At 56.2% G+C, this 24,207-nt stretch overlaps 6 protein-coding genes across 6 annotated transcripts; 2 read left to right on the forward strand and 4 right to left on the reverse strand.

Annotated features, from left to right (window-relative positions):
• Positions 1-25: 25 nt before the first annotated feature.
• PTSG_08655 (sar1) lies at positions 26-2,548 on the reverse strand. Its single transcript, XM_004990388.1, has 6 exons — positions 2,452-2,548; positions 1,982-2,019; positions 1,532-1,698; positions 1,186-1,251; positions 867-970; positions 26-579 (listed from the first exon to the last, which is right to left on the reverse strand). Exons 3-6 carry the CDS (start codon positions 1,692-1,694, stop codon positions 334-336), a joined length of 579 nt encoding a protein of 192 aa, XP_004990445.1. The 5' UTR covers positions 1,695-1,698; positions 1,982-2,019; positions 2,452-2,548; the 3' UTR covers positions 26-333.
• A 67-nt stretch (positions 2,549-2,615) lies between these two features.
• Positions 2,616-5,789, forward strand: PTSG_08656 (TKL/DICTY4 protein kinase). The gene has a single exon (XM_004990389.1). It carries the CDS (start codon positions 2,996-2,998, stop codon positions 5,744-5,746), a length of 2,751 nt encoding a protein of 916 aa, XP_004990446.1. The 5' UTR covers positions 2,616-2,995; the 3' UTR covers positions 5,747-5,789.
• Positions 5,790-6,140: 351 nt separating this feature from the next.
• Positions 6,141-8,008, reverse strand: PTSG_08657 (uncharacterized protein). The gene is made up of 5 exons (XM_004990390.1): positions 7,611-8,008; positions 7,335-7,448; positions 7,022-7,162; positions 6,819-6,904; positions 6,141-6,478 (listed from the first exon to the last, which is right to left on the reverse strand). The coding sequence occupies exons 1-5, from the start codon at positions 7,900-7,902 to the stop codon at positions 6,377-6,379; spliced, it is 735 nt and encodes a 244-aa protein (XP_004990447.1). The 5' UTR covers positions 7,903-8,008; the 3' UTR covers positions 6,141-6,376.
• On the forward strand, positions 7,931-15,629 carry PTSG_08658 (uncharacterized protein; the record flags this gene model as incomplete). Its single annotated transcript, XM_004990391.1, has 16 exons — positions 7,931-8,314; positions 8,459-8,527; positions 8,728-8,871; positions 9,098-9,155; positions 9,289-9,368; positions 9,605-9,670; positions 9,891-9,993; positions 10,186-10,244; positions 10,451-10,670; positions 10,958-11,178; positions 11,323-11,458; positions 11,769-11,860; positions 12,105-12,146; positions 12,370-12,505; positions 12,795-12,845; positions 13,195-15,629. Exons 1-16 carry the CDS (start codon positions 8,261-8,263, stop codon positions 15,627-15,629), a joined length of 3,966 nt encoding a protein of 1,321 aa, XP_004990448.1. The 5' UTR covers positions 7,931-8,260.
• A 656-nt stretch (positions 15,630-16,285) lies between these two features.
• On the reverse strand, positions 16,286-17,866 carry PTSG_08659 (uncharacterized protein; the record flags this gene model as incomplete). Its single annotated transcript, XM_004990392.1, has 2 exons — positions 16,286-17,283; positions 17,620-17,866. 2 exons carry the CDS (start codon positions 17,864-17,866, stop codon positions 16,286-16,288), a joined length of 1,245 nt encoding a protein of 414 aa, XP_004990449.1.
• Positions 17,867-18,232: 366 nt separating this feature from the next.
• On the reverse strand, positions 18,233-23,573 carry PTSG_08660 (endomembrane protein emp70). The gene is made up of 13 exons (XM_004990393.1): positions 23,156-23,573; positions 22,768-22,920; positions 22,503-22,545; positions 22,224-22,311; positions 21,795-22,011; positions 21,559-21,636; positions 21,265-21,396; positions 20,767-20,933; positions 20,404-20,498; positions 20,031-20,161; positions 19,465-19,809; positions 18,936-19,107; positions 18,233-18,668 (listed from the first exon to the last, which is right to left on the reverse strand). The coding sequence occupies exons 1-13, from the start codon at positions 23,243-23,245 to the stop codon at positions 18,601-18,603; spliced, it is 1,779 nt and encodes a 592-aa protein (XP_004990450.1). The 5' UTR covers positions 23,246-23,573; the 3' UTR covers positions 18,233-18,600.
• Between the last annotated feature and the right edge of the window lie 634 nt (positions 23,574-24,207).

Below are 24,207 nucleotides of genomic sequence, written 5' to 3' on the forward strand. Positions count from 1 at the left end.
CGAGATATAATCGTCTGCGCGGCCGACGCACACACACACACACACACACACACACACACACACACACACACAACGTGTCACTCCTTGTCTGACACCAAAGCACCACTGCACGCTGGGTTGTCACACATGATGTGGCCTGCCTATGTGGTACAGGATGAAGACGGCGCAGTAGTCACGTGTGCGGGAAGGCGAGTGTGCAAGCCAAGCACACGCTCAAACTGCACAACACACACACACGCACACACGTCATACACGCCACTCCAATCTGCCTTGATCAGTCAATCCCTCGCCACATTGCATCGGGGAAGGGGTTGCTGCGGGTTGCGGGTGCGTTTAAAGGTACTGCGAGAGCCAGCGGAAGGCGTCGCCATAGCCCTGCTTCTTGATGACAGTGCACATGAACAGCTCGAGCGGGCGACTGGCCAGGCTGGACTTGGGCACCGTGCCCTTGCCCGTCGTCTGGCCAATGAGACCAAGCGCAGCCCGCAACTCCTCCTCGCCGGCGGCGCCGGGGATGTCAATCTTGTTGCCGAGCACAACAATTGGGATGTTCGAGATGGCCTCGTCCCCCAGCAGCGCCTGCACAAATATATTTGGGAAGGGGGTGTGAGTGAGTGAGTGAGTGAGTGAGTGAGTGAGTGAGTGAGTGAGTGAGTGAGTGAGTGAGTGAGTGAGTGAGTGAGTGAGTGAGTGAGTGAGTGAGTGAGTGAGTGAGTGAGTGAGTGAGTGAGTGTGTGTGTGAGTGAGTGAGTGTGTGTGTGTGTGTGTGTGTGTGTGTGAGTGAGTGAGCGAGAGTGTGTGTGTGTTCTTGCGCAGAGCAAACGCGTTTTCCGTGTGTGCATTGTGACATGCGGCAGCGTACGCACGTCGAGTTCTGCCTTTGATTCCTTGAAGCGGTCGCGGTCCGACGCATCCACCATAAACACAATCGCATTCACAGCAGGAAAGTACGTCTTCCACACGCGGCGCGCTGGTTGTATGTAATATGGCGTGTTGTGTATTGTGTGTGTGTGTTGGAAGGTGAGCTTGTGTGATGGCGCAGAAGAGCACTTGAACTTGAAGGATGGAGGTGAGGCCTTGAGTGCAAGCACGCACGCACGGACGGACGCACGCACGCACACACGGGCGGCGTACAACAACAGCAGGAGCATTTGGTGTGAAGGCAGTGCTGTTGGGTGTGCCCACCTTGCTTGTGACCACCAAGATCGTGTGTTGTGAATGTGATGCCTGCAATGGAGAGCTCCTCCGCAGCTGTGCGCAACAAGCAATGGTCACGCAAACACAACAAAAGTGGTGATGGTGGGGTGCATGAGAAGGGGGATACCTGGAAGACAGAGCGGTGATGCACGTACATGGGATTCGTACACACACACACACACACACACACAAGAATAGACGCGCACATGCACACATGCACAACCACGCACATGCACACATGCACACATGCACAGCTGCGCACACACAAGCGCAGTCACGTACGCTCACGCACGCAAACACACAAACACACACGCACACACGCAGATGCACTTACTTGGATAGAGGGTGGGCGGTGCTGCTTGCACGCGACCGTCCCTGAGCATGTTGAGGAGGGTGGTTTTGCCTGCGGCGTCAAGGCCAAGGAACACGAGCTTGCCGCTCTTGTTGGCCAGGCCAAGCGAGGACAGCAGCCCCCAGAACCAGTCCACCAAAAACATGACGCTGTCGTGGTAGTTGTCCAAGCCAGCAGCGAGCGCGGGCGCAGCAGAGTCCGCAGATGAGCCAAACATGCGAATCAAGTCCATCACGAAACGTCAGGTGAGCGTGTGGAGGAGGGACGTGAAATGAGAGAGGAAGACGTGGGAGATGAAGACGTGGGATATGCGACACAGTGTTGATGTGGAGGGAGGGTTTTGAGAGAATCATCGAAGAAGCAAACATGGATGCAGATACACACTCAAGGTATACACACACACACAACACACACACACACAGATGCACGTACCGCTGTTTCCGCTGTGTCTGAAATATGGGGAGGGAAAGCTGTGCGTGTGTGCGTGTGTGTGTGGCACAGAGGAGAAGCGAGTCGTGAGTTGGCACACACAGCGAGAACAAACTCGACAACCACGCTGATAGATAGAAGAAGAAGAAGCGAAGGGAAAGAAGGCGGTGTCACGACAACGCGAAATGTCCACGCGTGCACAACGACAAAGAGAGAGAGAGAGGGAAGCGACACAACCCGTGCTTCTGTGTCTCCGCGCAATGATGGGGGGTGGCAAACAATGCAACAAAGCACGCACACACGAAGCAACAGCAGAGGAAAGCGAAGGAAACCCAGACACACACATACACGACACACATGTGGTGTTCCCGCTGTCCGTGTTCGATGCACACTCAGGCACAGAGCAACGTCACAGCAAGCAAGCAAGCAAGCAAGACAAACACTCACATCACACACAATGACAAGGCACGCACCCCAAAGTCGTCGTCAGCCAACGAATGAGGACGTGGACTCGAAACACGAAAAGCGAAGGAAATGAAGGGAGGTCGAGCAACCAAATGGGATATAAATAGGACATACCATGGGCACGCACAGCATACAAATAGTACATCATAAAAGACTTGAATCAGTCTCACATCTCACACGCGCCAAATCAGCACCAGTGCAGATATCAAAAGGAGCAGCACAGCGACACCGCGACGCGAACTTCGAAGGCGCAAAGACACTCAGGACACTGCCTCTGCGCTCGCACTCCTGCACAAGCACTCACCACGACCACCAAGCAAGCAAGCGCAAGCAAGCGCAAGAGAAGCGACGGCACCCGACACGACAGGCACGGTGGCCAGTTAGTGAAGTCAAGTACTTTCTTACTTTCAAATCAGCAGTTCCATTCGCCTATTCGCCTTCATAGACCAGCTCCTCAGCTCACCGAAGGCTCGAAGCCGACCACCACAGCACCAGACCACCCCACTCTACTCCAGCCTACTACGAGTACTACGACCATAACAGCCAGCCAACATGAACCCTGAGTACGACTACTTGTTCAAACTCTTGCTTGTTGGCAAGAGCGGGGCTGGGAAGTCGTGCTTACTGCTTCGCTTCGCAGAGGATACGTTTACTCAGTGCCACTTCACATCGTCCGGAGGTGGGGTCGACTTTAAGAACCACACAGTGGAATTGGATGGCAAAGTCATCAAGCTCCAGATATGGGACATGGATGGTGATGAATCCCGGTTTCGGACTATCACATCATCGTACTATCGAAGCGCGCACGGGATCATTGTCTGCTATGACGTCACCGACAAGGATTCTTTCGACAATGTCAACTACTGGCTCCAAGAAATTGACCGCTACGCTCACGAGAACGTCAACAGGCTTCTCCTCGGCAACAAAATCGATCTGGAAGCAAAGAAGCAAGTGGACCATGCCACTGCCAAGGAGTTCGCAGACAATGTTGGCATGCCTTTTCTTGAGGTTAGTGCAAAAAACAACATTAACGTGGAGGAGGCCTTCATGACGGTCGCTGCAGACATCAAGGCCCGCATGGGACCGACGATTATGAAGAAGAAGGACCCACTCGTCCTCGAGTTCAAAGCCAAACCGTCCGTCAAGGCCCGACGACGCGTGCGCCGGGGCGTCGCTGATACCATGTGCGACTGGATTGAGAAGAAGCAAGGCAACTTTCCACACATGTGGCAGCGCCGCTGGCTCGTCCTGAGCGACACACAACTCACATACACCAAGACGGAATGGCAAGGCGAGAAGCCACGCGGCACCATCCCCCTCACCGACATCTTTGAGGTGGAGGTCCCCGACCTCACCAAGCCCCTCTTCAACCTGCACACGCCCAGCCGCACCTACTTCATGAGCGCAAGCTCGATGGATGCCCGCGACAAATGGTTCTCCAAGATTAACCATGCCATGAAAGCGGTTTCGTTTGAGGAAGTCTCGCTTACGCACGAGTTCCTGGACAAGCCGCGTGGACAACACGGCCGCGTGCAGGTGGCAAAGGTGTCGTGTGAGCATATCACCGCATCCGTGGCCGCCTTCAAGTGTCTGCACTTGCGCAACATTGTCCTTGACGTGGGCATGGTGGATGCCTTCACTGCGGAAATCAACCTTCTGCGCCAGGTCAGGATCAACCACGAAAACGTTGTGGCGTTCCTGGGCCACGGCCAGATGCCCATCACCGCGCTTGAGGAGCACGAGAGCACAGACACCATTCGTGACCTGAAGCAGGAGCTGCCGCTTGTGCCTTTCTACCTGATGGAGGCGATGGACATGTCGCTGCACAGCTTCCTGTTTGACCCCTGCTGCCCGCTCACCGCCGCGCAGGCCCTGCACTGCATGCGAGCAGCCATCAGCGCCGTGCACTACCTGCACTCCCGCACGCCCTCCATCATCCACGCCGACATCAACACGCCAAACTTTCTCGTCAACGCAAACTTTCACGTCAAGCTGGCAGACTTTGGCTGCGCGCGCGCCGAGGAGAGGGCAGACACCAAGTTCACGGACGTCGTGTCCACCCCTGGCTACGCCGCCCCGGAGGTGTTCAGCACGGAAGGGTGGACGAAGGCCATTGACGTGTTCAGCCTGGGCGTGGTGCTGTTTGAGCTGTTGCACCAGCGAAAGGCGTACCACTACGATGGGTCTGGCTGTACGACGCTGGAAGAGTACAAGCGGCGCGTGAGCGCGTTTGAGCTGCCGCAGGTGGAGGAGCCAACCACGGACCTGGCCAGGCGGGACGCAGCAAACGAGGACCTGCTGCAGACCGCAATCCACTCATGTCTTGGCAAGGCCGGCACCCGCCCGTCGCCAGTCCACCTGCTTGACCCCTTGAAGAAGTCCCGTGAGCTGTATGACGCGCGCCCGGTTGCCACGCCCGCGTGGCTGGGCGCCAAGATCACACAGGTGCAGTCCCATACGGAAGACACGCCTGTGCCGTCGCTGAGCACGGTGGACCGGGCATGGCTGCCCAAGCCGCGAGGAAGCAGCGAGGAGGGGGAGGAGGAAGGAGATAAAAGTGGCAACAGCGATCACCTTGCAGATGGTGGCAGTGACGGCAACGCGCGCACGCAGGCCGCTCACGAGGAAGCACAGGCAGAGGGAAGCAGCAGCGGCGGCAGCAGTGGAGAGGAAGGGAAGCAAGACAAACAAGAGAAGGAGAAGGAGAAGGATGAGAATGGGGAGGAGTGGCCCGAGTACGAGTATGACGTGTTTATCAGTTATCGCAAAGAGTGCGACCGTGTGGCTGCCGAGGGCGTTGCAGACCAGCTGCAGCACGCGCAGCTCCGGGTGTTCCTGGATGCAGACTCCATCTTGCCGTCACACGACTGGCAGCAGACGTTCCAAGATGCCCTGCGCCGCTCGCGCCTCTTCCTCCCGCTCATGTCCCACCGCTCGCTCTGTGAGACGGGCCCGTGCAATGGCTTGCACAACGTGACGCCGACCTCGCCCGTCGACAACGTGCTGCTGGAGTATGAGATGGCCGTGATGCTTGCAAGCAAAGGGCGCATGTCCATCTTTCCTGTTGGCCTGGCAGAGGGTGTTGATGTGCCTGGCCGCGGACGGGCCATCTTGCCGTTTGGCGATTTTGACTTCCCCTCGCGCTGCCCGGAAACAGGGACACCCACGGCGCCGGACGGCAGTGTCAGGGCGACGATGGAGGCGGTGTTTTCGCGCCAATTCCACCGCTTGGACCCAGAGGACCGCGCAGCCAAGCACGTGCTCGCCCGCGATGTCGCCGCAGCCGTCAGGCGCCTGCAATAGTGTCTTTTGGGGCGCCTTGTTTGTGTGTGTGTGTGTGTGTGTGTGGATGTGTGATTGGTTGTGTTCGTGTTTGTTTATTTGGTTGATTGCTTGCTTGCTTGCATCATGGTTGTTTGCAAACATTACTTTGTGACATGACCACTTTTACATTTTCTTTTCTTCTTTACCTTTGTGTACAACGTAGTATTCGACTTAGTGATACACCATAAGACCATGGGCCATGCAGGTTTTATCGTCAGCGCTGAATGACACTTTGAAGCGTCACAAGTACCATGGGGCTGCGAGCCCATAATTGCCATGTGCACAACAGTCATGTTCACCTATTCTCTGCTATTGCTTCGTCATAAGCAAGTACAACCTCTGCTTCCTCACAGCAGCAATGTAGGATCACTGGCTGGCTTGAATTCGTTTATGGTACATACACCATGCTTCGGAACAAACAGACAAGCAGCACAGCATGTGAACCACCCAACATAGTTTCTTTTCTCAGTACAAATTGGGAAGGGCACAAAGTGCGAGCTCACAGACAAACAGACAATTCAACTTCTCGACCATTTCCACCCTCTCTCGTCCCTCCCCGCACATTGGTGCAGTCGTGTGTTGCGCTGCTGCTGATGTCACCACCATCTATCAACGCCTGCGCTCTTGCTTCTGTGTCTTTTTCCTCCTCTCCTCCTTTGCCTTTTCTTTTCGCTGCTTATCTGCCGCCAAAGCAGCCTTGTTGCGCGCAGTCTGGGATGGATGGATGGGTGTACGCACGGGTGTGCGTGTATGAGGTTGTGAGTTCAAAAAAGGATTGGAAGGGGCACATCAGGTGCCAACAACTCCTGTGTGCACCACACACACACACACACACACACACACACACACACACACAAAACAGACACACACACATGCAGACACACGCACACACAAAACAGACACACACACACACATGCAGACACACACACACACACACACACACACACAAAACAGACACACACATGCAGACACACACAAACAAACAAACACAGACACAGACACAGACACACACACACACGCACACACATGCAGACACACAAACAAAACTCACGCGGGCCTTTGATTCTGCCTGGTGCGCTTCTCGCTTCTGCTGCTCCACTGCCGCCACCGCACTGCGGTTTGTGTTGACAAAGTTGACTGCAACGCACACGGGAAAATGCAATGCATTCGCCTCACGCGTGAGGACTAGGGCACCGCAAGTACAGACAACGGGGATCAATGCCACGCACCACATCCTTTCACACACATGCAGACCTGCGAGGTCGTTGGCGTTGGCCTGCTTTCGCTGCTTGCGGATCTTCTTTTCGCTGACGGGTCTCGTTCGCGGGTGTCCTTCGCTCTTGTTGTCACCATCTTCCCCCTCCTCATCCTCGTCATCATCTTCGCCCAGGTCCCCTGCGATACAAACACGTGTGAACAAAATCACCATGTTCAACGAGCGCAAGCAGGACGATTTCCACACAAGAGAAGAGAAGAGAAGACAAGACAAGACAAAGTAACACAGCACAGCGCAGCACAGTACAGCACAGCGCAGCACACACAACCCAAGCATCGACCGGCTCCTCACCGCATGCCTTGAGTACCGCCTTGCGAACATCGTCCGAGACGACTGCGCGTGCTTCTGCTTCCCTGACGCGCTTCTCTTCTTCCTTCAACTTGGCGGAGTGCTGCGCGGCAATCTCTGTGTGGCGCGTTGCGTGCAGGTGTGAACACGTGAACAGGCAGGTGGCTATGCAGCGCGTGAACAAGCACGTGGTCATTCAGCACGTAAACAGGCAGGTCACACAGAAACACACACACACACACACACACACACACGCACAAAGCTTGGCAATGCACTTGCCTGCCAGGGTTGGTTTGGCTGGCTCTTTGTCTGCCAGTGTTGCGGGCACAGTGGAAGCCTGTTGCTTGGCATCCTTCCACATTTGCACAATGGCCTGAGTCACGCTGTCCACCAGCGCTTCATCCTCGGCTGCGTCCTCCAGGAACTCCTTTAGGCCCTCCACTGCTTCCTGCTCCTCACTCTCGTCTTGCTCTTCGTCCACTTCCAGCATGGACACGACGTACGATGCCGTCGTCTCATCGTCCAGCCCCAGCCGCTCCAGCTCAGCCAGCACCTTTGCCTCGTCCATCATGCACTTTCCTTCTTTCTCCTCTCTTCTTTTTGCTCTGTCAGAATTGCCTTGGCTTTAAAGGCAATTTTGCCTTTGGCCGTGCGCTTTTGTGTGTTCCGTGTGCGAGGCAAACGAAGTGAGAGGCAAACAGCAACAGCAACGACGAAGCAGCTGAACGGAGCAAACCCAAGCACTTGGCGCAGCAGGATCGCCGTGCCAGTCGAGTCCGTCAACAAAGGGGGGTGATCTGTGCTGTGCTGCGCTCTGTCAGGCCACAGCAGACCAAGTGTCGAGCAGGAGATACGTTTTGCCGTTTGGTTCCTCGCCACATCCACGCGGGTGACAGCCAACCGTTGTGTGTGCAACAGCACCCTGCACCATGTCGTCCTCATCGTCAACAACATCGCCCAAGTTCAAGCCAGAGGCGCTCAAAGTACGTGCGTGGTGTGTGTGTGTGTATGTGTGTGCGTGGTGTGTGTGTGTGTATGTGTGTGCGTGTTGTGTGTGTGTGTGCGTGTGTGTGTGTGTGTTCTAGCACCAGTTACTCATGCGCTTTTCCTCCATGCTTATCAAACAGTTCAAGGAGCGGGGCAATGAGTTCTACAAGAAGCGCAACTTCAAGAATGCCATCCTCTACTATTCCATGGTTCGCCATTGAGTGGTTGTGTGTGTGTGCGTGGGGGGGGGGGGTGGGGGCGGGAATGCAAACAGGCTTGCTTGAGCAAGTGTGCGTGCGTGTGCGTGTGTGTGCGTGTGTGCGTGTACCAGGTGAATAACAACAGCAAGACCAAAGTGCCTTGTCGAGCTCACACATGCGTCTGCATCACATGCTCTATCACCCGTTAGGCCATCCGCCTGGACCACACAAACCCATCATTCTTCGCCAACCGTGCCGCAGCCTTTTATGAGACAGGTCAATATGCAGGTGCAGCCGCAGACTGCAAGACGGCTCTCGACATGATGCAGCCAGGCGACAAGCTCACTGCAAAGGTGTGTTGTCTGTGTGTGTTGTCTGTGTTGTCTGTGTGTTGTGCGCGCGCGTGTTGTGTGGGTGTGTATGTCTGTGTGTTGTGTGGGGTGTCCGCGGGTCTAGGCATAACACAAGTCAAACATCAGGGTCATGCAAAGAACGTTGCGTCATCTACATACGTTGGTCTACCACCATTCATCTGCTTTTGCTGTTGTTGGTGTTTGCAACGTGAACGCACTTTGATAGGTCACCCACCGCATGGCAAAGTGCCTGTATTTTACCGATCAACTGGCAGAGTGCCGCTGTAAGTGCACACTGCCCTGATACTCAATGCTAAACTTGCATATTGCCACTGAACCCCAAGTTTTCTTCATCGACAAGCCTCGTCTTCCATGTGTCACGTGCCTCATGATCACCGCCACCATCACCATCGTCAGCGCTCTTGCGGGACACGGAGGGCCAGACGGCGGAGACGCAGCGGTTCATGGCTGCTGCTGATCACTATCTGCGCATGCGGGTGCGTGGCCTGCATGGGGAGCATGTGGGCAAATGTGTGGGCGTGTATTTGGTTGCGCATGTTCCTGCATGCGTGTGCGCTGGAAGGGGGGGGGGTTGCCTCGTTTGCCTCGTGTTTATGTGCGTGTCTTGGTAGCATTCGCATTTGTTCATAGTGTTGCTGTTGTCACATGTACACGTGTGTACATCTGTGCATGTGTACACATGTGTGTGTGATCCTGCGACTGTCTGGTTCAGTCTGTGCGTTCGGCGCGCGATCCAATCCCAGAGCACGACAAGGTCGTCGCCGTCGCTCCAGCAAAGGTTCGCGTCCGTGCTGCTTGAAGAGAAGCACCATTCATGCTGTTGTTGGACCCATGTGACACACACACACACACACACACACACACACACACACACACACACACACACACACACACACACTCACACACACACCTGTATGTACCGCCGCTCACATGTCACCGCCACCACCACCATCGCCACCACCACCACGATGATGGCCACGGTTTACTTCGGCCCTCAGGTGCAGCGGACTTTGCGGCGGCGGCGGGCGACAATCCAGCCGTACGAGCCGTATCAGATCTTCACCGACGACACCCCAATGTCCGTCCTCGAACCAATGCCAGGTACAACTGCACCGCGGTGGCGATGGTGGCGATGGTGACGGCGATCGTGGTGGTGTCTGTGGCAGCTGGGGTGGTTGTTGAGGGACTTGCATTGCGGGAAGTGAGAATCTATCGAACGCTTGTGCACGTGCTTGTCGACCGTCGACAACGCTGACATTGTGTTTCATGGTGCAATTGGACTGCGGTGTACAGACAAAGTGACTGACAAGGCGTCCGATGCGGAGTACATCAAGCAGCGTGCAGATAACAAGGTGCCACTGACTCACATACACCTGCACGCAAAGACATGCACATGAGTGCACGCAACGCTCATGACCGCACACGAATGCGCGCATACACACATCACGATACCCCTCACACCACCCCTCTCTACACCTGCCCTCTCACACCACCACCGCCACCACCACCACCACCACCACCACCACGACTCATGACCACAATTCCGTCATCGCGCCAGGATCCCATCCGGGTTGTGCTGGCCGGCGCCGGGGACCCGCGGCACATCTTCGCCACGCTGTCGCACTTTGACATGCTGCTGTCCAAGGTGTGCGACATGCAAGTGGCGGGCGACACGGCCTTGGAGCTGATTGTCTGCGACCAGAACCCGGCAGTCATCGCCCGCACCATGCTCATCTTCGACAGCATCCTCGCATTCTGCAAGCGCCTCGTCATGAAGAGTGAGTGCATGTTGCGCGCATCTATTATATTGATGGTGGTGGTGATGGCGGTGGCGGCGGCGGCGCAATGGGTGTTGTGCACGGGAGGAAAGTCACCGGTGCAGATGGTTTTGCGTTGTCTTGAAACACACGCATTGGCCTTGTGTGTGTGTGTGTGTGTGTGTGTGTGTGTGTGTGTGTGTGTGTGTGTGTATGTGTGTGCATGCGTGCGTCGGCTTTGCTCTTGTTTCCCTTTTCTCTTGTCCTCACACATACACCCCATGCCCTCACGATCCCCTGTGCTGCAGACGAGCTGTCCCTGGCGCGGAACGAGACGACGGCGTGCATGTCGAGCGAGACGCTTGTGGAGGCCACCTATCTGTCCCACCTCTTTTTTGGGTACAAGCTGCCCAAGAAGTTTGCCTGCAGCTTGAGCGAGAGCCTGAAGACTGCCGTGTCGCGCAACCGCACGCGCACCGACCTCCTCTCATGGGTCGACATTCAACCAAAGTGCTGGAAGAAGGTCCAGGTGTGTATTCGCATGCGTTACGCACGTGCGCGTGCATTACGTGTATGTGCCTTGCGTGGTTGTTCATATGTGCATGCCCCTGTCTTCCATTCTCGCTCGAGCACCCGCACGTTCTCACCTTCCTTCTGCCACCACCACGACTAGCGTGTGATGAACACGTGGGCACTGCGGGACCGGTTCCCCGAGGAGGTGCTGGACCGGCAGATTGGCGACGTCCTCGACCGCCGCAAGCTCGGCCACCCGCTCAAGAACCAGGAGATGCACATGCGCAAACGCAAAGGTGTGTGACGTTGTCGTGTGACGATGGTCGTGTGAACGAGCGATGTTTGGGGGGGGGGGAGGTTTGCTTCCGTACGGGCGGGTTGAACAGCTTGTTGCCAACAATCTTACGTGGCCATTCGTTAACCGTACTTGTTTACAAACTCGACCCGCGCGCCCACACACACACATTCATACACACACACTCTCTCTCACGCACACACACACACACACACACACACACACACACACACACACACACACACACACGCTCTCTCACTCACGCACACACACATACACACATTCATACGCATACGCGCTCGTGCCGCCAGCTGTGATGGACGAGCTGCGTGAGATTTCGGAGGCGGACGAGTGGCTGCGCTTATTCTTCAGCCGCCACAAACAGAAGGGCGTCGTGCCAGAGGTGCGCGCGTGTGTATGTGTGTATGTGTGTATGTGTGTGCGTGCTTGTGCGTACTTGTGTGTGTGTGCTTGTGTGTGCTTGTGCGTACTTGTGTATGTGTGTGTGTGCGTGGCGTATGTGTCTGTGCGTCGGCGTGTGATATGCGGCCGTGATATGTACCACCGATGCATATTTTGTTCCCGCTTGCTCTTTCACGTGCAGCTCATGACGGTTTCGCCATTGTCCTCCCTGCCATTTGTTTCAGGGGATGGATCCGACGACGTACATTGAGCACCTCATGTCGCGGGTAAGTGCTCGCATCATTTCGGGGAAGGGGGTAGGTGGTGGATGGCTGTGTTGAAGCGGTTGATGCCTGCCTCCTCTCCATTGTCTTGTGTAAACCCTTGTCTGGAGTATGCAAGCACAGCCACACACACACACACACACACACACACACACACACACACAGACAGACAGACACACACACACGTAACCACCACTGACCATGCTGATTTGCCTCTGTGTGCTAGATGGAGGACCGGACAGAGGTGATTGAGCCGCTGTGCTGGCCGCTGCGACACACGTACGACGACAAGGAGCAGTTTGATCGCAGCAAGAAGCTGTCCATCCCCAACAGCATCCGCGACCAAGTCTTCTCCGGCGGAGGTGGGGCCACGCATGGATGGAAGGATGATGTGGTGGTGGTGATGGTGATGATGATTGTATACCGCTGCTCCTTTCTGTGGTGCTGCTTGTAATGGTGGGGGTGGCCCCTTGAACACACAAGGGCGTGAGGCGTGACTTGATGCCAGACATAGCTGGAATTGTGCACAAAGCTGTGTCCTTCTTGCTTCCCTCGCTTGCTATTTACTGCACTGCCTGTACCGGCCGCATTGCCTGCACATTGACTGCGCCGACCTTTACCACCACTCACTCATGTCGCCCGTCCCCACAGATGCGTACGATGTGAACCCTACGATGATGGATCCCATGAACGCTTCCCTTGGTGAGCGCCCATTCTGCATTGCACACATGTACCCCTGTTACGTGCTATCCTCGCATTTTGCCCACTTCCCTCTTCTACTCCAACATCCTTGCTCGTCACCACACACACACACACACACACACACACACACACACACACACACCACACACACACACACACGCACACACACACACACACACACACACACAACAAACAAACAAACAAACACACACACACACACGCACGCATGCACGCACACGCACACGCACAATTCATTGCTCTTCCTCCACAACTCAACCATCCGAATCACCCTTCCCTCTCCTCTCTCCTTCTGCCTTGACCCTACCCTCCCTCTGCACGTGTATCCCAGCGCTGCTTGGCGGGTACAAGAGTCCCTGGCGCGTTGCGGAGCAGCTGACGACGGTTGATCCTCTCAAGTACGACTACTATGAGAGCTGCATGAGTGCAACGGGGCCCCTCCTTAACCACATTGGCGCCGGCGGCCACCCGGTCACGCTGTGCGAGGACCTGTATCACTTTTGGCGGTTTCTCTCCGTGCGTACGCAGCGCTGCCTGGCCACCAAGCGCGTGCAGCTCAAGTTTGTTGTGGATGACCCCGTGACGCACTTTCGCAACCCGGTGTCCAACGACCCGCACAAGGTGCAGCGCATTGACCGCGTGGTGATGTCGAGTGTGCTCTCCTCGTCAGACTACCTGGAGATTCTCAGCACGTTTGAGCCGCTTGTGCGCAACAGCGCGCTTGGCGGGGTGTTCTGCGTGGCGGACCTCAACAGCGTGGCCTTCTTCAGCAGCGTGCGGCAGATGCTGCAGGGGTTTCTGTGCGTGGACGACAACCACCTCGATGTTGTGTTGCAGAAGCTGTTCAATGTGCGCCTCGTCACGACGCAGGTGCAGGCGCCGCACGTGTTCATCCCCACTGACCGCCGGCGCCAGTGGAACCAGCTGAGCGACTGGCCCGACGCCATCAAGGAGACGCTGCGTGTGTTTGACCGCACGGGGGCGAGTGCCGGGCGCAATGCTGTCACATCTGCACTGGCCGCAGACAGCCGCAAGGCAAAGCAGCAGCAGCAGCAGCAGCAGCAGAAGGATAAGGGGCAGGGCGTCAAGGACAAGAGTGGTGGCGCAAAGGCAAAGGGAAACAGTGACGGCGGTGGTGGTGGTAGTGGTGATGAGAGCGGTAAAGGGAAGGACAAGGTGAAGGAGAACGGGGTGGCTTCCAACGGAAATAAGAAGAAGGCTGGTGGGAATGGGGGTGCAGATGGCAGCAGCGAAAATGGTAGCGGTGGTGGTGATGGGAGTGGTGGTGCAAAGTCAAAGAAGAAGGGAAAGAAGGGGAAGCAAAACGGGGCATCTACAGGGGTGACTGGTGATGACGGTGCTGGTGTTGCTGGTGGTGATGTCGATGATCCTCGTGTGAATGAAAAGGGGAAGAAGAAGGCGAAGAAGCAGTCAGATGGCGCAAAGAAGGACAGCGCCACCACCGCCCCATCAACATCATCATCATCAGCATCAGCATCATCATCAGCGCCCACCACTGCAGACATGTCGACGCCGCCGCTGCCGGCTGCGTTTGACCAAGCGAGTGCAGCAGAGCTGGCGGAGACGGTTGGCAAAGCTGTGGAGGCGCTGCGGCTTCCCGGCGTGCATCCATTCTTCTCCCAGCAGACCACCACCAACTTCCTGCTGCACATTCTCCTCAACTGCACGGCGCCGTCCTCTTTTATCCTGTCGTGCAACCTGGCGAGCTGGTTCCACTTTGTTGCCAAGCTGTGCGTGGAGGGCACGGTGTCGCGGCACTGGGTTGCCACGCTCATTGACAACATTGTGACATACCCGCACGTGATCAACACGACTGCGCTGCCCTTCAACGGCAGCACGCTCGGCGTTGGCCCCACCAACAAGCTCTCGCTGCGCCCAATTGTGACCGAGTTCCGCGCGCTGCTGCTGCTGTGGCTGGGCAAGGTGCCGTGCGTGTCTGTGCTGCCATCTGTCTCCTCTGAGCGGCTGGTGCGCGTGTTTGTGCGCTTCGATGACCTGGGCAACCTCTCTGTTGAAGACCACCGCGCTGCGCTCGCCCTTGTCATCTGCAAGGGCGCAAAGGCGGACACTGCCGAGGACCTGTCGGAGAAGATCAAGGCAGCGGTTGTGGATGCGTTTGAGGACGTGCACGCGGAGGAGGTGCCGCTGCCACCGGGCGCGGACGGCGCTGCGGACACGAAGGGAGGCAAGGGCGATGGCAGACAGGAGGAGGGCGGTGCTGGTAAAGGCGACAGTAGTGGCGGCAGCACGAAGACAACGTCAACAAAGACCACCACGAGCAAGGACGGGGCCACGAAGAAAACCACCACGACGACAACGACAACGACGACGACAACAACCACCTCGAAGGGCGGTGCTGGTGTTGGCCCAGCAACGGCGGCATCAGCAGCGCAGTCGTGGGCGCTCAACCGTGCGAGGGGCTTCCCTGTCAGTTTGCAGGAGTACAGCAACATGTGGGGTGGCGACTGGGTGCGTGGTACGCTGCAATCGCAAACGGTTGCTCTGCCCGTTGGTGCGAGCGACACGCCCATCCACCTGTTCTCGTGTTTGACGTACTGGGACCACGTGGTGAGCTGTCTCATGACCTTCAGTGCGTATCGTGACTTTGCGGGCAACGATGCGTATGAGCTTTGTCTGGCGCGTGCGGATGATCTGATGGTGTTGGGTCGTGGCGGCACGTTTGAGGACCGCAACTCTCGCATGCCATATCTGGACGAAGACCCGCTCCTGACGCCGCACCACTAGTTCACGCTGCCGGGGTTGCTTTGGGAATTTGTGTGTGTGTGTGTGTGTGTGTGTGTGTGTGTGTGTGTGTGTGTGTGTGTGTGTGTGTGTGTGTGTGTGTGTGTGTGTCTGACCTCGCAGTGATTGTGGTGGCCGTGGCAGTGGTGTTCGTGCCTGTGTTTCATCTCTCCTTTGTCCCTTCTTGTGTTGTTTCTCAAGCTTTGTGGGTATGTACGGACCGTTTCTTATCATGTGTGCGTGTGTACGTCACCTGTCCCAAACAGTAGACGATGCTGCTCTCTTTCCGTTGCCACACACTCGCTGGGTTGGAGCGTATATGCGGTTGGGTTGGTCAAATGTACACGGTGGTGGATGTTGAGGAGGGGAGGAAGAGAGAGAGAGAGCGAGCGATAGAACGGGAGACGGATGAGAGAGAGAGAGGGGGGGGGGGAGAAGGGCAGACAGACACAGAGACACATAATGACACACACACACACAGACACACACTACGCACACACACACACACACACTACACACACACACACCACGCACACACACACACACACACTACACACACACACACACTACACACACACACACACACACACACACTACGCACACACACACACTACGCACACACACACACACACACACACACACACACACACACACACACACTACACGTTAACAACAGATACGGTTCTGGTGGGGAGGTGAACGTCTTTGGGGCCGGACGGCAACCTGACAAACACTTCCCCTTGCACTGTCACGGCGGCATATGCCTTGTCTGCAAGCCACGTAATGCCTGATATGTTGCCGTCGAACGGGCCTTCTGTTGGCGTCGTTGGTGACAGGGACGCCGGGTCAAGTGCAAAGGCATACTTCTTCTCGCACCCGGCCAGCACGGTGCTGTCGAGGGGCGAGATGGCAAGTGCTGTGATGCGGCCGACGGAGTCACTCGTGCCCGCTGCCGTCGCCGCAAAGCCTTGCTCCTGCGTGAACCCTTGCTTGATGTCGTAGACGAGACGCAGCACCATCTGGTCGTTCATCTCCGTGTCGCACGCAAATTGGTCGAGCCCAACGTAGAGGGAGCATTGTGGCCCGGCGGCGAGGTGGCTGATGGACCAGCGCTGGTCACGCGAGTAGTCAAACGACACCCGCATGTCCTTGAGCGGGTCACCTTTGCTCGACCACAGCCGCAGCCGTTGGTCGGCGGCGGTGATGATGATGATGCCGTCGGGGACACCGGCTGCACCCGTGATGTGTGCCGTTGCGTCGATGCACGCGCCGTGCTCCCGCTTGCGGTTGCCGTCCTCGGTCCAGAAGACGAGCTTGCCCGTGTTGTCGCCGGAGACGAAGAGGGACGGGGAGACGACCTCGATGGCGGTGATGGCGCGCTGATGCGCATCGAAGCGGGTGGGGTGGTCGTAGTCTTGGATGTCCCACAGCGCAAGGCCGCCGCCCTCATCCGCGGTGGCCAGGTAGCCATCCGCGAGCCACTTGACCACGGAGATGGCGGAGTTGTGCAGGTGGAGGGAGCGAACGCAGGTGAGGTCGACGGGGTTCCACACCTTGACGGTGCAGTCCTTGCTGCCAGATGCAAGGTAGCTGCCTGTGGCGCCCAACGCAGTAACGCCAGCCAGGTGGCCATACAGGCGATGCACGCTCACATCGTCTGTACGGCGGTGAACGGGGTTCGTGGAGTCAGAGAGGAGTGAGGGAGGAGAGGGTGGAGTGAGTTGGAGTTGGGGAGGAAGGGGGTGAGGGGTGAGGACGGGAAGGGGGAGAAACAAGTGGAAGGGCGGACAGGTGGAAGGATAGAGGGATGGAGATGCACAGGGATGGAGACATACACACAGACACACCTGCACCCAGATACACAGATACACACACAGACACACAGACACAGGAACAGACACACATGGACACAGATACACAGACACACACACAGACACACACACATACACACAGACACACAGATACACAGACACACATACACACATACACACACCTGATGGGTCAGCGGCTGGTGGGACTGGGAGCCGACACACAAAGACAACAGGGTGATAGTTGCCAGCAACCGCAAACGCATGGCCATCTTGCAGCGTTGCAATGCAATGCAAGCTGCGTGGTGCGCCCTCAATATCGTCCTGTGCTAGGTCCACAGCGCCCCCAACAACCCCAACCTGCTGCTGCTGCGCCTGCTGTTGTTGCCCTTGAGGGCCGTCATCCAGCACCACCACACTGCTGTCCATCATCGTGTGTGAAACGTGCGGTTTGTTTGTTTGTGCACTGTCGTTGCTTGTTCGTGTTGCTGCTGCTGTTAGAGAGTTGGGAGAACTCACTAAGATTTATGGTGTTCTGGGAGAAGCCCAGCAGGAACAAAGGAATTGTCTCATCACGAGACTTACGAGCCTACACGTCAAGTGACCAGAATGGTTTGGTTCACTCATGGTCATACACGTCGGAGACCAAGTGAATGTGTGACTTACCCTGCCATGAGCGAACTGATACTGTGTTGCGTATTCATTCTTCCAACCAGTGTATTCCCTACCACAACTCGTACGGCAATAGCTTTCTGCCCCAACCAATACAAACCATCGACTACAGCGATCACGATCATTGTCACACACACCTACAACGTGAGGAGGGACACACTGCATATTTCACGTTGACAGCTGCTGTTGGTTGTTGGTTCCTGCTGCTTGATTTGACTGGTGACAGTGCGGTGACGGCAACGCAAGCTCTCTACTACGAATGAAGACGAGGGGAAGCAGCGAGGGGTTGGGAGGGAGCATGGGGGGGGGGAATGGTGGTTCAAGGTAGCATGGGAAAGAGGGAGGGGGATATCCAACAAGGGCAGGGCGGGAACGAACCAAGCGCACAGACAGTCACACACACACACACGCACGCATGCAAAGGAAGGAACGAAGGGAGAGACAAGGATGGGGGAAGGGAGGGGAAGAAGGAAGCAAGAAGGGCGCCACTGCTCTCAGTCCAGCTTGAGGTTCTTGTAAATACGATACACAAACACGCTGCTGCCAGCGTACCCAAACGTACCTGTGGAATGTGTGTGTGTGTGTGTGTGTGTGTGTGTGTGTGTGTGTGTGTGTGTGTGTGTGTGTGTGTGTGTGTGATGAATGCAACTGCAACCCGCATACCGCTGCGATGACAGCGATTGCCCTAAGCATACACACAACACACAGAGACAGACACAGAGAGGCACGCACACCCCCGTGCTGTTGTTCCCACCACCGAAACTGCAAACACACCCGGCCACCACCCCTCCCCCCTCTTCAAAGCACGAGCAACACTTGCGGGACTCACCACACATGAGGCCGACGACGAGGGCAAACAGCGCGCTGTAGCCAAAGTAGAAGGTCGTCTGGAAGGCGCCCGACATCTTGGTCTTCATCACATAGTAGTAGAACGAGTACATGTACACATACAGCGCCACTGACGCGCCCGAGAGGAACGCCGTCCAGTGCCACCGGTAGTCCTGAACATGTGCGGGTTGGAGAGGTGGTGGTGGTGGTGTGAAGCGGAGCGAAGGGAAGGGGATGGGGTGCGCGTGAGGCTACAGCGGGGAGAATGAGAGGGCAAACAAAACGCATCCACCACAAACACGAGCCAGAACAACACACGCACACACACACACACACACAAACACACACACACATACAATCACACACAAACACTAACACTCACACACACACACACACACACACACACTAACACTCACACACACACACACACACACACACACACACTAACACTCACACAAAAAAAAGACACAAAGCCAATACACGTCCACCCCCTTCCCAACACCCAAATCACACACAGCGAGCACGCTGACCTCGCTGTTGAGGAGAAAGTATGTGCAGACGACGGTGACGCAGACGGTGACAATGGTGAGGATGAGGAAGACAAGGAGCATAAAGCCGTACACGTAGTACACCTTGTACGCCCAAAACGAGGTGAACACAAAGTAAATCTCAATGAAGATGGAGCCAAAGGGGAGGAGGCCGCCAAGCAGGCTGATGACCCAGCGGTGCATGAACCACTTCTTCTCCGGGATGGGCCGGGGCACGGGGTTGATGCGGCAGGGAATGTCCATGGTGCCAGCAAGGTTGCGCCCGAGCACGGCGCCGACCAGCGTCAGCGGCAGCACCACAAACAGCCAAATGCACACAACCACCAGCTGCAGGTGCGGTTTGGTTGGACAGAGGTGGAGAGGTGGGGGAGGGGGCATGTGAGAGGCGTTGTGCAACATGGTGGAATTGGAAAGATCGCAGTTTGCAGAAACAAGGAAGGGCATGGCACACAGAGCGGGTGGATCAACCCGATTCACACAGACACAGGCACAGACACCGACATCGACATCGACACACACACACACACACGCGCGCATGGTGCGCTGACCATTGTGGTGAACGGGATGGCGCGAGAGGCGTTGTAGTAGATGGCGACAAAGTTGACGAGCAGAATGGCAGTGCTGACAACAGCCGGCATGAGCAGCGCGCTCAGTAGCGTCTGCTTGATCCACTGCGTGCCTGCAGGCATTGTAGAGGGAGTGGTTGGATGCGGGTATTTGCCGTGTGTGTGTGTGTGTGTGTGTGTGTGTGTGTGTGTGTGTGTGTGTGTGTGTGTGTGTGTGTGTGTGTGTGTGTGTGTGTGTGTGGTGGTGCGTGCACGGCAATGCGTGTGAGTATGAGCAGGTCGAGGCGAGGATGATGCTCCAGCAAACGCATGCTCGAACACACACACACACACACACACACACACACACACACACCTTTGAGGCGGGCGTAGAGGCCACCGCCAAAGTAGCCGTTGACCGGGGACGTGGCGGCATACACGAAGATGGCCGTTGTCAACACAGACCCGCGCCTACGGAGCAACACGCACATGGAAAGAGTGGTTGTTGTGGCTGTTGCAGTGAGCTAAAGGTGACGCTCTGAAGCAAGAGCAACAAACGCAGCAAGAGGAGCGCGCGCACACACCCACACACACACACAAACACACACACACACACACCCACAGGCACACACACACACACACACACACACACACACACACACCCACAGGCACACGCAGAGATGTTTTCTCTGACACCGCCGCCCAGATTTTCCGTCGGGCCAAAGCAAGAGCAACGCACTCTGTGTAGAGGTCACCCATGATAACAAAGAGGATGACGCAGAGGGCGACAAAGGCAATCTGGTAGCCCGTGCCCACGAGCGCAGAGAAGAGCATGACGTTGTCTGGCGGCCGGAACACGTCTCCGTGCACCTGCTTCCACCCGTACTCGTCCCCAAGGTCCCGCTCCTGCACACACATACACACACACACAACAGCCGTGCAGGTCGGAACAAGGGGAAGGAGGGGAAGACAAGAAGTAGCACATATGGGTGAAAGGGAGGGCATGTGAGATATGGTAGTGGTGGAGGTGGTGGTGCATGATCACACAAGGCAACGCGCCAGGAAAACAACACCCAAGGCTGTATCCTCCACCATCTTCACACCAAGCACGTCCACGCATCAAACCTTACACCTCTCACACACACCTCACGCACACACGCAAACACACACCTCACACGCACACCCCTCACACACACACACATACACAACACAGCACTCAGCTGGGGTGGCCACTGACAATGTCGTCGAGCTCGTTGTCTTTGCTGTAGCGAACAAAGTCCTTGCGCAGGGTGCGCATGAGGATCATGGTGACGAGGCCAACAAGGAAGATGACCATCATGAAGCTGTTGAAGATGGAAAACCAGTGGATCTGCAGCAAACAGTGGTTTGTGCGCGCGTACGTGTGCGAGTGTGCACGTGCGAGTGTGAGGGGCCGGCGAAAAACACGCTGCGCCATGCATGAATTGCATGCAATGTACACCTTAAACGCACACACACACACACACAGAAGCCAATCTCGCGGTGGACGCACCCTGTGCTGAAAGAAGTGGGGGTCGAGGTACTTGTCAAAGCGCTTGTCAAACGACACCTTCGACTGCTTGAAGTTGACCTGCAGCGCACATGTACAAGGGAGGAAGAGAAAGGGATGGGCTTTGGTGAGTTTACACACGGCCCCAACACACAAACACAAATACACACACACACACACACACACACACACGCACCCACCCACCCACACATAACTCCCCCCTCCAAACACACACGAACCTCGTATGTAAAGTGGAGGGTGATGCCTGGCTTGAGCGGCACGCGCTTGCCCGTGGTGACGTTGACGTCCACAATGCGGTTGCCATTGACGCCGACATCAAACTTTTTGTGCGTCCAGATGAACATTGTGTCGGTGCTGCGCTCCTTGTCGTTGTGACCGGCGCCAAAGTCACCCACCAGCGCCCACATGGGCAGGTCGTCCAGATACATCTGGTACCTGCGGGGATGGAAGAGGTGTGTGGTATGGTGTGGCAGGGTTGAGAGCAAGTACAAGCGTGATGTGGCGCCGACGCAGGACGTCGCTTGGCACGCACACCGGAGAAGGGGCAAGTAGACGGCTCACACGTATACAGACAGACAGGCAGGCAGATAGACACACAAACCACACACAGGTACACACACACACACACACACACAAACGATGCGCACCAGTAGTGGTTCTTGATGGCGTAGCGGAACGCCTTGTACTTCTTCTCTGTGAGCTCCACAGAGCAGAACTCGGTTGTTGGCACATTGACTGCAAATGAAACGACCCATGCCGCAGCACAGCAGGTAAGAGGGTGAGATCAAACCATGGGTTGAAGGAGAAGAATGAGACCCCTCAAGATGATGGACGATGTCCTCAGCTGACACACACACACACATCCACACACGCACACACACACACACACACACGAGCATGCACGCATGCTGGCATCAGCAACTTACTGCCAAACTTCATGTCCAGGCCGCTGAACTGGAGGGACACACCCTACAATTGACGAAGACACAAGCAACCACATGCAAACGGGCAGAAAGGATGCCAGGTATGAGCGTGGAAAATGTTTGTAGCGCATACCAGGAGCAAGAACAAGAACAACAACAACAACAACAACAACGACGACAACAACAAGAACAACAACAGCACGTCGAAGAAGGAGAAGGAGAATAAAGAGGCAAGGTTTCATGCAGGTGTGCGAGCTGGATTGGGTACCTGAAGGTTTTCGCCGATGGTTTCGTGGTGATGTGAGATGGCCTTCTTTGGGCCTTTGCAGAACGGCAGGGTAAAGAACGAGTACGTTTCTTGTCGGTTATGGTACGGTCCAACTGTGTTCATCCAAAGCACGAGCTCCTCGCCGTGATCGTACTGTGTGTGCCATGCATGTGAGTGTATGCGCGTGCGCGTGAGTGCAGGTGTGGGAGTGGGAGTGCGTGCGCATGAGTTGGTGTGGGGACGCAACAAGACCAACAACGGCTGCTGGTGTGCTTCATCTCCAAAATCAGCTCCGCTTCACGCCTTCCAAATCATCTGCAACAAGCACAACACAGCACAGGACGAATGAACCACACCCACACACCTACATGCACACACACACGCACACCTTGTGATCGTGCTCATCTGCGATGGCAGGGCTGCAGCACAGCGCAGCCACAAGTGCTAGCGCCACGATCCACGCCGAAGCTGCCGCCATGGTTGTGTCTCTGTGTGGATGTGTTGTTGGATGTGTTGTTGGTGCTGATGCACGCTCTCTCGCGCCCGGTCAACACTTGTGCGCGCGCTCTCTCACACACTCACACACACTCTCTCTGACTGTCGCGCTGTCAGGCGAGTCCTTGTTCAGCGTGTGTTGTGTTGGTGCAGCAGGGGCACTCTGCAAGGTCGTGGTTCTGCCACAGCCCAGCGCAGCCAATCAAACAAGCAGCGCTGTCGATATCAGCCAACACAGCAGCAGTAGTTGTCTCGTCCCTGTCTTCCTCTGTCTTTGGCTGAACGGTTTCGGTTTTGTGTGGTAAATTGGGAGTGCGTTTGTGGTTCCGGGCGTCTTTCGCAGGTTTTCTGTCGCCCGGACCGGGTGTGTGAGGTGCCCTGTACTTGCTCAGTCGCCCCCTCCTCATGCTCGAAGCGTGGCTGGAGCACTGAAAATCGGGCTTCAGCGATTCGGTCGATTCACCCAAAACTCCAACAGATTCTCCGCCTGCTCGTTTTTCGCGGCAACAGGCACGTCCCAAAAACCGTCGCCCTTCTTCTCTGTCTGCGCACGCACACAAGCAACAAGGCGAACAAGAAGACAAGCAAGGCGCGCAGACAGTTGCTCTTTCCGCCACATCACACACACACACACACACACACGCACAGCGCCGAGCACACAGGGGAGCATCCTCAGACACAGAGACAGAGTCTCGACTTGCAGTTGCAGGCAGTCAGCTTCTTCTTGTGGTTTTGTGTCTCTGCTTACCCGCAGTCACAACAGCAGCCAAAGCAGTTGCACGTCATCACGCTTGCGTGAACTGAGACAGCGAGAGAGACGAGGACAGCGGAAACCGCATCCGTCCATCGACACATCACACACACACACACACACACACACACACACACACACACACACACACACACACACACAAACACACACACACACACACACACACAGAGTCC

This window comes from Salpingoeca rosetta (genome assembly GCF_000188695.1).
Source record: "Salpingoeca rosetta unplaced genomic scaffold supercont1.24, whole genome shotgun sequence".
NCBI classification, from domain to species: Eukaryota; class Choanoflagellata; order Craspedida; family Salpingoecidae; genus Salpingoeca; species Salpingoeca rosetta.